Consider the following 14,752-nt stretch of genomic DNA (forward strand, 5'->3'; position numbering starts at 1 on the left):
CATTGTTTGGGGAATTATTTCATAAAGCGATCAAAAGAAAACTTTGAGATGAGCGTATTGCCGTTCATTACAACATGGTGACTATTTTACAATAAGAATTGTTTAAGCTGATGAAACTTGGTCAATCCTTAATGACACTACACTTGATAGCTTGACATTTATATCTGCCATGGCCTCCAAGACCTTAAGTTAACAAGGTTTATCAAAAAAACACATTCCTGGAACCTCATCCATCTGAAATAATGCATTCTAAAATTAATTATTGTAATTATTGTAAATTTGAGTGATAATTTGCTTCATATTCAAAAGAAAAAATCTTCTGACCTTGACCTGTCTTCTGCTTGTCCACCACCATGTGACGCCGACTCCTCCCCGTCCTCATCCTCATTCTCTGCGTCCTCTTCCGCCACCGATGGCTCCCCCTGGCTGATGAAAATGGACGAACACTGGTTTGGCACCTCAGGGTTCATCCAGAACCATGCATCACTGTCCAGCTCAGAATGCATTTTACGCTGCCTTTGAACTTCTGAGTAGAGGCACTGGGGACAGAGCACTATCCGAGTGATGAGGTACCGCCCCTCACAGTTCTGGGTGAACCTCACCTCACCGATCTCGGGGTACCAGTCCTGGAGGAGGTTGTCAATGTGCTCAATGAGCTTGCCCAGGAGCTTGGCTGCTGCAGAGTCATCCCTGAATAGAGTGGTCCTGTTCGTGGGGTCAAGAGTCTGTATCTGGGGCCCGGCCTTGTTAGTGAGATGGAAGGTAAGGCTGTCTGTTGGTAAGGAAATCTCCAGAATCTTGCTGTTCATCACATCAAGAAAGGCCCACTCTGACTCCACATTGCACTTGAGCCTACATTGCATATAGTCACAGAAGCCCATTGTGGAGTCAGAGAGGACCTCACGGATCCGGAGCATCTCAAATCCCAGGTGGTTGAGGATTAGACCTGTCTGCCAACATCGCCACTCTGGCTCTGTGTCGAACAGGGTCTTCATTCCTGGGCTGCGCTGCATCAACTCCTCCGGGAGCTTGAACAGACTCATGGCAAAGTGGTACAACGAGGAGTCCGCGAGTACCCGTGTGATGAGTCTCGGCCAGAACCCGCTCGGGAAGTAGGTCATGAAATAAAGACGACAGAAGGAAAAGATGGGGTTACTTGTGGCCTTGACTCCAAGGAGCAAAAGATCACGTGAGTCAGGGCGACTCGACGACTCGTCAAACTGCTGGGGACCAGAATAAAAGGTAGATTTTCCCACAGTGAGTGTCTTCACACTATCTGGTCTCACATACACCACGTCAGTTGTGAGGGGCCTTGACCTTCTCTTGACCTGAGTGTTTTCATCCTGAGGTCTCCTCAGAGGAATCTGAAATTCAGACACATAATTTTACTTTAATCTTTACAGATGGTAAGGTAAGAATGTCAGGGTGATAATTCACCACCTATTCACATGTACCTTGTCATGTCCTCACCCTGATGGTGGCACGGGTGGCCCAGTCAACTTAGGCACTGCAAGTCTCTGGACAGAGTTGCGTCCCTTGGGCCGCCTGGAACCTAGTTCCAAACCTGGTTTGCCCCAATTCTCTTAGGTTTGTCAGCACCATACCCATGCACGTGAATATCACCGAAGTGGTAAATGTCTGAGACCTGCATCACTTCTGGCATTCCACCCACATTAAGCTAACACACCATAATACGACTGGTATACCAAACGCACACACCCCTAATCATAACCATCACTTCCATATGCAAGCATGGACAGTTCCATCTTCCCGAGGCAAGAGATTTAACTGACTATAAAAGTCCAGTTTCCACCCTTGCCGAACTAGGCTGGTGTTATGGAGTTACATTTTGGCTGGACTAAAGAGTCTATGCATAGTCCAATCAAAATCGTGCAACGAAATCGAAATCCGGTCAGTAAACTGTCGTGTAGATTTCGGTTGATTGCAGGATTTGCAAAGCATGTACACCGCCAACTCGTTTTCAACAAATATTTTCCAAATCTTTTCATGTTTTTAATCAAGGTTTCTCACGCAATTTGATGCACTTCGTGATGTAAGACCCGTTTTATCACGCAATTGACCTTTTTCACACTTCGCTACTTCTGGTTTGAAAGAGAGGCTTGGAGAGCAGAAGGTGAAGGCTGGATAGCACATGAAACACATGGAAATGTCAACAAGGCACGCGATCGGGACAAACTGTGACAATTTAACCATCCCGGTACATTTATCGTAAGTATTGAACATTATTCTTATTCTTATCATTGACAAACTATTCTACTGTTATCTGGTCTCCTTAAAGTTGAGTCTGGCCGTTCTGTTGTGATTTCAATTTAAAATATCCATGACCACCTGGTAACTCCCAGTGCAGTTTATGGTAGCTGAACAGACTTATTACAAATGCTCTTGTAAAAAAGAATTCATTGTTTACACACCATTAAGCCAAACTATTTATTGTGAGTTTAAATAACTTTGCGGGTTGTATTTGAAGTCGAAATATTGACCTTTTGACCATATCTAGATAGGCCTATATGTCAGAAACTAACTAAATTGATATGTTGATATCTAGATGTATCAAATTGTAACCCACTGAGAATTTACAATCGTAACAAATCAGAATTTTGCATCAGTTGCGTATTTGATGTAAATTGTAATGGACACAAATGCATTCCAATAAAATATTAGACCTCTAGATCTACTTGTGCTGTTGTGATTGTGGACAGTTGTTATTTTGATTGTCAATGTTGACAGATTAGATAGCATGAGGTGTAATATTTCAACTGAATTATTACATAAAGGGTGTGTAAATATTTGAAGTAAAGTACAGTTTGATCTGCAATTTTGGTAACAATATTTCTACCAAAATGATATTTACATTACTGTACCAAATTAATCATGTCATGAAATGAACAAAAACCCAACTAATTAATGGCCAGTAAATGTTCAATCTACATGTGATCTTTATTTAATTTACAGAAACAGATAACTCTTTAACAGTTTGTATTCAAATATTTTAAATGCATAAATTGATATTGACATTACTATAAACTTAAAGTATAAACAGAATCATTTTTAATTCCCATGCGTATTGCAATCATAACTCATTTATTCCCTTTGTTTAATTGTGAAACCAATCTGGTTTTATGTCTACAAACATGTTTTGAAACTTTTAAAACAAAAAGATTTTTTTTGTGCAAGCAATTGCCATGAATTATTGATTATTAATCATATCAATTTATATGTAAGAATATAGTTGTGCTTACTGTGTCATTTTGCAATAATTATTTTGTTATGATGTAATATTTTACTGCTGTTAACAATCTTTAGAAATGTAGTTTATTTCAATCAAGTCAAGTTGTGTGATAATTTTGATAATTTTTATAATTCAATCAAAACAAGAAATATAAAAAAATGTAAATACATAGAAGAAATTTGTTTTCCTTGTCAAATAACGATGATAGCATGAATTATATCTCATGCTCCTTGTATAGCATGCTCCTTCTGAAAATTCATTCCATTTCTTCTTCGAATGTACCTTATATGATGATTTTAGGGAGACATTACTGAAAGCTATCGATAATCTTGGAGGACAAAAAACTCTACATAGTATTCTTTTTGGTGATCCAAACTTAGATGTTTTCCTGAATACAAAAATATTTTTGTCTGTACACAAATTTATAGAATCGACTAACAGATTCAGTAAGCTAGCATATTATTGTTTCCAAACTGTTAATCATTAATATTGTTAAATCTATATTCAACACTAAAATGCATAATATTAGGATATGTATGAGATGCACACTGTCTTCACTTTCCAGCACATTGTACAAATCCTTCAATTGAGCACTGTGTTTCCACAATGTGAAGCTTCAACTGTAAATTGTTCATTTTCATTATGCAATATTATGTATAACTGTATATAGGGAGAAGGCGGTAATAAGTGCTGCACTTGTGCCCAATCCCTTTGCCTTTTTGGACAATAAAATATGTTTAATAATATCTCATCTTGTGATCTGACAAAGTTAATATTTTGAAGTTAAGATATCAACTTTAGTAAACCACAAGAAGAGATAAACATTTAATTTGACAAAATAAATTCAAGTCTTATATTTTCTTTGTGATCTTCATGACCTTACTCAGAAAACCATAGTGTCAATGAGGCAGACTGACTGTAGGTGTGACAAAACGTGATATTTCACCTGATTTTAATAAAAATCTTATTTATTTCACTCTAGCGAAAGTATGTTTTCAGCATGGTCAGACTAAACAAAGTATTTCATGATTAAATACATACCGGTAATACAAATATCAAAACGTGTTTCATTCAAACAAGAGTGAATTTATGTGTGACATTGATATAAAGAGCTGTAGTACACTGTCATTAAATTGTTTACTGTTTACACAGAATATACTGTTTGAGTTTTTGACATATCAGATGAATTGATGCCTTCAAGATTGTTCTAAAGGAGCATGTAATGTTACACACTGTGATTAATTTTCCTTAAACTTCTCTATTTCAGAAGAATGTTGTTTTCTAAATAAGCAATATTTTGAGAATATGAATTGTTTATAAAAAATGTTATTGAAGTAGAAATATTATTACCCGTACAATATTATTGAATTATTCATTTCAGGCCAGCGAGTCAACACAATGAAGTACTAGTATCCGGTGACGGATGTCTGGAGGAGCTTTCTGCTGACAGTAACACAATGGTTACAATGTGCGTCCTGTTAAAGGACGTGGAAGTGGAAAGCCATATTCATTCAATCAACAAATGTGGTTCCTGTCACATTTCACTTAAATAGGACGAGGAAGTGAAAAGTCTTATTCACTCACAAAACAACATGTCCAATATTTATCAGACACTAAAAAAGCACATTGTACCATTTGTTTACAAGCAAGAAAATTATTTTCTCCTGGAATTTAATTAGGTGCTTTTGACTGACAAAGACACCCGGTCCATGTTAAGTTTTGAAAACTTATATTGTGAGAAATAAAGACATGGACATTTCGGTTTGTTTTTCTTTGTTAAATATGAGAAATCCAGATGTTCCATCAACATAATTTGTACTGATACATATATTTTATCTTGGCTTGATTACCAATTCAAGTTGATTCCTTTTTATCTTTTGTTATTTTATCTGTACTCATATCTCATCAAGACATTTTCCAACCCAATATTTATTCAGGATAAATGTATTAGTAGCTTCCTTTTGATATACAATTACCTAACATCATACAGGATTAGGTGAGGGTGTTCAAGAAGTTGGTGGTTGTATCAATTCTTATATTTCTTCAGTTTCATGCATCATTTATATTTATCAATTTTAGTTTCCTTTTAACTTATTTTAAACAGTTCACATTTTATTACTTTTGTCGTGCACAGTGCAATCTCAATTGGCAATAATCAGTTAAGTAAGTGATGTTTGAAGAACAAGTAAAGTATCATCTGTCACTGTACACACTGAATAGAGTTATCACCCCTTCTGAATATTTATTTTGACACACGAATTATTTTGTGAACTAATTTCATTTACATCGTAATTATTAAAATGAAAATCATAGCAGAAAAGGAGTCTTTTGTCACCTGGACTCATTGCAAAACGATAGTGCGTTGTGCAGCAAACACCACTATGAAATGTGAAATAAACATGATCTCGATCTCGAGTTCGCAAAGCCTCGCACTGACGTGTTTCATGTTATGCGGTTCATTTACGATACAAAACTTCTGTCATTGAATGTACTGTCACATTGTACCTATATGCCGACGAGGTTATGATAAAACAATCTATTTCTGAAATACGTATCTCGAAATGCACCTTCCGATTCACTTCCGGGATCCTGACAGCAAAATGCATATTTTAGTTGGACCTCATGATTAAATGTGAAATATCTTCTGTATTAGATACAGAGGATACCATTTTTGTTTGTTTGAAATGTCCATCAGTGTAATGCACAACATGCTGTCTGTTCCCTATCAGCTGATGCGACTCACACTGCATGGAGCTATGCTCTCCAAGCCTCGTTTTCGATCCAAGATGGCGAAAGTGTGAAAAAAGCCTATATAACTTGATTATCGATCAGATCGTCTTGACAGGGCACCGCCATTTTGTTTGATTCAAATGCAAGTGATACGAGAGGTGGAATCTGATTGGTCCATAGGCGAGGCTCAGAAGGACATGACTCGTAATAACCACTGGTGGCGCTACGATCGAGCCCATGAATTACAGCCTAGTTCGGCAAGGGTGGAAAATGAACTTTTAAAGTCAGTTAACTCCCTTGCTTCGCGAAGATGGGACAGTTCTGTTATGAGGAGCTGTAAGGACAAGCCAACAACATGTCTGGAACACTCTCTCATCTGGCATCTCCCCCATGAACCTACCCGGACGTCACACTTCTTCTCCACACTGACTTGCAGGTCTTCTTCTGTCGGCAGCAGGGACGGCAACAGAAGGGTCTCATCATCGAACTGGAGAGCCACTTCAAACTTGTTCAGCAAGCTTGTGATGTCTCTCTGGATGTCCATTGGCTGTAGGGAGTTCTTGAACAACAGCTCTAGATTCTTGATCTTCATGATGCCTATTTTCAAGAAAAATATAAAAATCCTGATACTTAAAAACAATGCGATCCAATAAGCACACAGTTACTTCCCTTTACATGCGCACTGCTTTACGGCACATCTAGTGTTACGGTCATGGTGGCAGTAGCAGCTTGTATGCTTGTTCATGTAGGGAGGCCCTTTCCCAGGATGATTGTAGACAACTGTTTATTTGGTTACATACTAGTTTGAACAAGCAAAAAAACAAAAAACACTGCCCACCCGCCCCCACCATATTTTCAAAAGTCATTGCCTGAGAACCAATTCTTTTATTTTTTTTAAGCCTAACTGTTTTCATGGAAGTGGTACACATCTACAAACAATGGGTCTCACCTCTGGATGCAAATCGGTTAATCTCCTTGATGGTGACAACCTTTGCCAGCTGGTCACAGAGCCATTGAGGATCAAGGAAGTAGAGATCCTTCAGAGAGAGGTCCTCGTAGTGGAACAGAACGCCTGGAACACGGAGTCAAGACAGAACAGGAATTAGATTCAGGGCGCTATTTCATGCAAGCCTCTTCTTGCTATGCTGTAATGCCTTACAACCCTAAGGAATTAGATTGAGGGCGCTGTTTCATGCAAGCCCCTTCGTGCTATGCTGTAATGCCTTACAACCCTAAGGAATTAGATTCAGGGCGCTGTTTCATGCAAGCCTCTTCGTGCTATGCTGTAATGCCTTACAACCCTAAGGAATTAGATTGAGGGCGCTGTTTCATGCAAGCCCCTTAGTGCTATGCTGTAATGGCTTACAACCCAAGGGAGGGAACTACGACACAGTTTACAAACCTTTGAAGATTCTTCTTACGACCATTCCAAGAAACCCTTTTAATGTGACACTAGGATGTCGCAAGACCGTAAGACATATTTTACATAGCAACGGATTTAAAAGTTATGATGTGGTTTATGATGTGGTTTATTAGGTCATAGTCCTAGGAGGCTTTTGTGAAATGGCTACCCTGGGTTACCTATAGCTGTACAGAGGCTCTGGTGGCGGGTCACCCAAGACTCCACAATCCGCTGTGCACAGTTGCATCTTTTAGGTGTGCCAGAAACATGTTCAAGGGTTTGAATCCCATGTTTGTCTTGCTCACGTTTCTAGGTTTGTCAGCACTGAACCTGTTGTCTTAGATGTCAAAGACCTGCATCACCAGGGGCATTCTTCACACATCGACTCACACCCTATGACACAACTGAAACACTGCCTCAACTCACTCACTCACTCATCTACTCACTAATAATTTTCACAGAAAAATGCATCAAAATCATCCCCCATAACATGAACCATTCTCAAATATCTTATTTCACATATTTGATACCTCTGATTGGCCAATCAGAACACAGTTATTTCCAAATTTATGGGAGACTCTGTGTTTAACATGACAACCATTAAACTGGTTCACCGTTCTCATGCAGGAATCTGGTTGCCTGTTCCAGCTCCTCCACATCCCTGAAGGTCGTGCCAGTCTCCATCATCTTGTTGGACACACACAGCCTGCAAACAAAGTTCAGTAAAGACCAACCATGAAACATTCAGATAAACATACTGCAGACCTGCAGATAAACATACACTGTTCTCACTGCAGACCTACAGATAAACATACACTGTTCTCACTGCAGACCTACAGTCAAGTCCCGTTAATCCGACAAGGTTGGTTGCATATAATTATGTCGGATACACAAAATTAAGTAGTATTAACGGTCGTGATCGAAAATGGATAATTACACGATAGATAACAATACTAACATGTAATAAAAAAATGAAAAATTAAATATTTATATTGTTATGTTACATTGTTAGCGAAATATATTTTCTAAGCATGCAACTCTAAAGCTTAACACAAAACTACTGTTATGGGCTGTATAACCATGGAGTATGCTGATCACTGTGATGGATTAACAAAACTGATAAATGAGTGATTTCGGTAATTCGTTGCAAATTTAGGTGTGTCGGAGTGCAAGACTGTCGGATTAACAGGTCTAAATAGCACTGATATAATTGGTTTCCATCATTAGTGTTGGATAAAGCTGACTGTCGGATTAACAAGACTTGACTGTATATAACTAGTAGCTAGGATAGCACCAAATTAAATTTGAAACCAAACATCCATCATGTTATTGTGACTTGAAACTTCCGATTGACCAATCATGCAAGTCCATGCACAGTTCTGCTTTAGTTTTAATAGTGCTGCACCTTTCACCGGCACTTACACGGTTGAGAGGAACACATCAAACTACTGTGTGCAATAAATAAATTGCTTTCTCTAACAATTGTTGAATTTGTCAATCTTTATGGCCTCAATTAGCTATTTCTGAAAAAACACTAAGATTTGTTTACTGCTACTGTTAGATGCTGCTCTGGCAGACTCACATGTACTTGGACTTGGACAGGACGGGCTCCTTGTTGTCATGGACACGCTCCTGTGCCAGCTCCATCACCACGTTCTGCAGCAGCAGGTACTTCTTGGGGATCTTCTGCTTCAGCAGCTTCTGGGTGCGAGAACCTGCCACGAGACAAACCACGATCACGAGACACACCATGGTCACGAGACACACCATGGTCACCAGACGCACCATGGTCACGAGATGCACCATGGTCACAAACACACCATGGTCACCAGACGCACCATGGTCACAAGATGCACCATGGTCACGAGACACACCATGGTCACAAGACACATCATGGTTAGAGACACACCATGGTCACGAGACACATCATGGTCACGAGACACACCATGGTCACGAGACACACCATGGTCACGAGACACATCATGGTCACGAGACACATCATGGTCACGAGACACACCATGGTCACGAGACACACCATGGTCACAAGACACATCATGGTCACAAGACACACCATGGTCACGAGACACACCATGGTCACAAGACACATCATGGTCACCAGACACACCATGGTCACCAGACACACCATGAGTTTGATGTCAGTGACAACCAGCATGGTTCACTGTCTCATTCAACGTCATTTACAAACTTAATGTGTGATGATAGTTCTGATATTCAAGCTATATCACTTTGGGGTAAACTTGGTTTGATAATTTGTACCCAGTCAATCTCATTAAAATCTGATCGCTAAACAAAGATCTTAGTACATCCAATTAAGGGTCACGTCAGAACGACCTTTCATCCAACCAATCAGAGCGTCGCTTACCAGATCATGAAAGTGACAGTCGGAATGTGTTTTCTAATCATGCAACCCATTGCTACCCAGTAGAATTGAATATTATAATTTTGATAATAATGAGGGGTACTAGGGGTTTTATGCGTCTTGCGTTAGGACGTGAGAAGTATTAAACCTAAAGAGGGACGCATAAAACCCAATATTCCCCTAGTGATCCTGCTACAACAAATTCATCTTACTGACATGTTTTAATGTGATATTTTACGAGAATTAACTCAAATTCAAAATTGATAGAAAACAGCTGTTTGATTGAGCTGAGCTTAGTTTAGGCTAAGTCACGTGACTTCCATTGACTTAGGAAAAGCGTGCAGCCCTTTTGCTTTGAAGCGGGGTATATGGGATTTATTCTGCTCTCAGAAATCCATGTGCAGCCTGCATTGCTCGTGGTGGGGTATAAGAGATATATTCCCCTGCTGAGAAATATATTACCCTCCAAGGTACACAGTATTTCATCAAGATCATGTGGACCAATCAGATCTCATCATTCTGACATGGAGGTTTGATAAGGATCTTTAATTCACTCTACAGGGTCCACATGGCATCCCTGGATGAAAGTACTTATACATGAAGCAGATAAATTGGCACAGATTCCATGTCTTTAAGTGCACTGCCACGAGAAGAGGAAGAGTAGGGCAAGTGTGGGCACTGCTTTTTTTAAAAGGAGCGGTGTATTTTGTGATTTGGCAATTTACTTTCTGTAATCATGTATATTTGTCCTAAAAATTATCAGTAAATGAGTCAGTCACAGTGTTGTCATTTGGATACTCTTCATTTTAAATTTCTGAATGTATAAATGTAAATCCCCAAAGAGCGAACTCACAATCTATGACACTGCCGCACAGAGCGAACTCACAATCTATGACACTGCCCCACAGAGCGAACTCACAATCTATGACACTGCCCCACAGAGCGAACTCACAATCTATGACACTGCCCCACAGAGCGAACTCACAATCTATGACACTGCCCCACAGAGCGAACTCACAATCTATGACACTGCCCCACAGAGCGAACTCACAATCTATGACACTGCCCCACAGAGCGAACTCACAATCTATGACACTGCCCCACTAGACGTACAAATCACAACAACACAACATCTAGGAGCGTGAAACTGAGATCACAACATGCACAACGTACGGGGATGTTTGAGGTCGAAGGCATGGTCGTAGATCATGTCCACAAGCTTGGACACATGCTTGCCCGACTTGCAGCTGACATTGATGGCGTCTAGGATGTTGGGAAGCCCGCACTTCTCTGGCTCCTTGACAAGGATGAAGTTCTTGTGCACCAGCCCCATCATGGCTTCCTCGAAGTCCTCCGGGTAGCTCCGCCTGGTGGCACGGTCCTCTAACTTGTCCAGGTGGGTGCCAATGATGATCACCGGGGCTCCAGGGGCACGTGCCTGAGGATCAGGGAGTGAACAAATCACAAAGACGTAGTACCTCAGGACACGCTGACTAACTGTTACATTTAACAGCCATCCCTTCATTTAAAACTGTTTTGTTCTTGTAGTTTTCTTAGTTAAAGTTTTTCAGAGAACAATAAATACATGTGTGAAGAATAGATTTTGGAGCTGTATTTCAGTGCTTTCTTCCTATTTGATGTGGTGTATAGAGATACCAGTAGTATCATCAGTCCGTATTGTGACACACCAATAATCATAAGTGACTCTTCGCTGAGACTCAAACCTACGATCATAGAATCCTGGCACATCTAAGGGACAGAATTCTGCAGAGGGAAATGAGGCACCTTAGACAAGGTAATGCAAGTCATGCCGTGTTCATCTGCTTTAATGAGGGCACTTGGTCCACACAGTTAAACAATGTGGGATAACAGTAATACCGACTGAGAGCGGACATGTTGATTTGTTTCACGTTAGACCTGATCACAATACCCCATGGCTGCACAAACAATCAAGCACAAGAAAAACTATCGTCTGATCATCTGTTCACTTTTACATATGCACACATATTTTACTCAGAGAATAAGTAGAATCATCAAAATTGATAATGTGTCACATACGCTTATATTCCCACTTGGCTGCCTTGGGCTTACATATGACTCACATTGAGGCTGCCTTTGGTTACATATAAGACTCACAATGAGGCTGCCTTGGGTTTACATATGACTCACATTGAGGCTGCCTTGGGTTTACATATAAGACTCACATTGAGGCTGCCTTGGGTTTACATATAAGACTCACAATGAGGCTGCCTTGGGTTTACATATAAGACTCACCTTGAGGCTGCCTTGGGTTTACATATAAGACTCACCTCGAGGCTGCCTTGGGTTTACATATAAGACTCACATTGAGGCTGCCTTGAGTTTACATATGACTCACATTGAAGCCTGCCTTGGGTTTACATATAAGACTCACATTGAGGCTGCCTTGGGTTTACATATGACTCACATTGAGGCTGCCTTGGGTTTACATATGACTCACATTGAGGCTGCCTTGGGTTTACATATAAGACTCACATTAAGGCTGCTTTGGGTTTACATATGACTCACATTGAAGCCTGCCTTGGGTTTACATATACGACTCACCTCGAGGCTGCCTTGGGTTTACATATAAGACTCACATTGAGGCTGCCTTGGGTTTACATATAAGACTCACATTGAGGCTGCCTTGGGTTTACATATAAGACTCACCTTGAGGCTGCCTTTGGTTTACATATAAGACTCACCTTGAGGCTGCCTTGGGTTTACATATAAGACTCACCTTGAGGCTGCCTTGGGTTTACATATAAGACTCACCTTGAGGCTGCCTTGGGTTTACATATAAGACTCACATTGAGACTGCCTTGGGTTTACATATAAGACTCACCTTGAGGCTGCCTTTGGTTTACATATGACTCACATTGAGGCTGCCTTGGGTTTACATATAAGACTCACCTTGAGGCTGCCTTGGGTTTACATATAAGACCCACCTTGAGGCTGCCTTTGGTTTACATATAAGACTCACCTCGAGGCTGCCTTGGGTTTACATATAAGACCCACCTTGAGGCTGCCTTGGGTTTACATATAAGACTCACCCCGAGGCTGCCTTGAGTTTACATATAAGACTTACACTGAGGCTGCCTTGAGTTTACATATAAGACTCACATTGAGGCTGCCTTGGGTTTACATATAAGACTCACATTAAGGCTGCTTTGGGTTTACATATGACTCACATTGAAGCCTGCCTTGGGATTACATATACGACTCACCTCGAGGCTGCCTTGGGTTTACATATAAGACTCACATTGAGGCTGCCTTGGGTTTACATATGACTCACATTGAGGCTGCCTTGGGTTTACATATAAGACTCACATTGAGGCTGCCTTGAGTTTACATATGACTCACATTGAGGCTGCCTTTGGTTTACATATAAGACTCACCCCGAGGCTGCCTTGAGTTTACATATGACTCACATTGAGGCTGCCTTGGGTTTACATATAAGACTCACATTGAGGCTGACTTGGGTTTACATATAAGACTCACATTGAGGCTGCCTTTGGTTTACATATGACTCACATTGAGGCTGCCTTGGGTTTACATATAAGACTCACATTAAGGCTGCTTTGGGTTTACATATGACTCACATTGAAGCCTGCCTTGGGTTTACATATACGACTCACCTCGAGGCTGCCTTGGGTTTACATATAAGACTCACATTGAGGCTGCCTTGGGTTTACATATGACTCACATTGAGGCTGCCTTGGGTTTACATATAAGACTCACATTGAGGCTGCCTTGAGTTTACATATGACTCACATTGAGGCTGCCTTGGGTTTACATATAAGACTCACCCCGAGGCTGCCTTGAGTTTACATATGACTCACATTGAGGCTGCCTTGGGTTTACATATAAGACTCACATTGAGGCTGACTTGGGTTTACATATAAGACTCACATTGAGGCTGCCTTTGGTTTACATATGACTCACATTGAGGCTGCCTTGGGTTTACATATAAGACTCACCCAGAGGCTGCCTTGGGTTTACATATAAGACTCACATTGAGGCTGCCTTGGGTTTACATATAAGACTCACCTTGAGGCTGCCTTTGGTTTACATATGACTCACATTGAGGCTGCCTTGGGTTTACATATATGACTCACATTGAGGCTGCCTTGGGTTTACATATAAGACTCACATTGAGGCTGCCTTGGGTTTACATATAAGACTCACATTGAGGCTGCCTTGGGTTTACATATAAGACTCACATTGAGGCTGCCTTGGGTTTACATATAAGACTCACCCCGAGGCTGCCTTGAGTTTACATATGACTCACATTGAGGCTGCCTTGGGTTTACATATAAGACTCACATTAAAGCTGCCTTGGGTTTACATATACGACTCACCCAGAGGCTGCCTTGGGTTTACATATAAGACTCACCCAGAGGCTGCCTTGGGTTTACATATAAGACTCACATTGAGGCTGCCTTGGGTTTACATATAAGACCCACCTTGAGGCTGCCTTTGGTTTACATATGACTCACATTGAGGCTGCCTTGGGTTTACATATAAGACTCACCCAGAGGCTGCTTTAGGTTTACATATAAGACTCACCTCGAGGCTGCCTTGGGTTTACATATAAGACTCACCCAGAGGCTGCCTTGGGTTTACATATAAGACTCACATTAAGGCTGCCTTTGGTTTACATATGACTCACATTGAGGCTGCCTTGGGTTTACATATAAGACTCACCCAGAGGCTGCCTTGGGTTTACATATAAGACTCACCCAGAGGCTGCCTTGGGTTTACATATAAGACTCACATTGAGGCTGCCTTGGGTTTACATATAAGACCCACCTTGAGGCTGCCTTGGGTTTACATATGACTCACATTGAGGCTGCCTTGGGTTTACATATAAGACTCACATTGAGGCTGCCTTGGGTTTACATATGACTCACCTTGAGGCTGCCTTGGGTTTACATATACGACTCACCTCGAGGGTGCCTTGGGTTTACAT

General features: G+C 40.8%; 1 protein-coding gene across 1 annotated transcript in view; it reads right to left on the minus strand.

The window, feature by feature from the left end:
- Positions 1–14,752, minus strand: part of LOC124142290 (leucine-rich repeat serine/threonine-protein kinase 1-like) — a 77,357-nt gene that overhangs the window by 15,152 nt on the left and 47,453 nt on the right. The window contains exons 15-20 of the mRNA XM_048392742.1: positions 10,936–11,200; positions 8,965–9,097; positions 7,997–8,088; positions 6,930–7,052; positions 6,381–6,577; positions 325–1,364 (exon numbers count right to left, since the gene is read on the minus strand). Of these exons, the coding sequence (XP_048248699.1) occupies positions 325–1,364; positions 6,381–6,577; positions 6,930–7,052; positions 7,997–8,088; positions 8,965–9,097; positions 10,936–11,200 (1,850 nt within the window). The remainder of the gene's footprint in view (positions 1–324; positions 1,365–6,380; positions 6,578–6,929; positions 7,053–7,996; positions 8,089–8,964; positions 9,098–10,935; positions 11,201–14,752) is intronic.

This window comes from Haliotis rufescens, unplaced genomic scaffold (genome assembly GCF_023055435.1).
Source record: "Haliotis rufescens isolate VD_foot unplaced genomic scaffold, xgHalRufe1.0.p SCAF_11, whole genome shotgun sequence".
Classification (NCBI taxonomy): domain Eukaryota; kingdom Metazoa; phylum Mollusca; class Gastropoda; order Lepetellida; family Haliotidae; genus Haliotis; species Haliotis rufescens.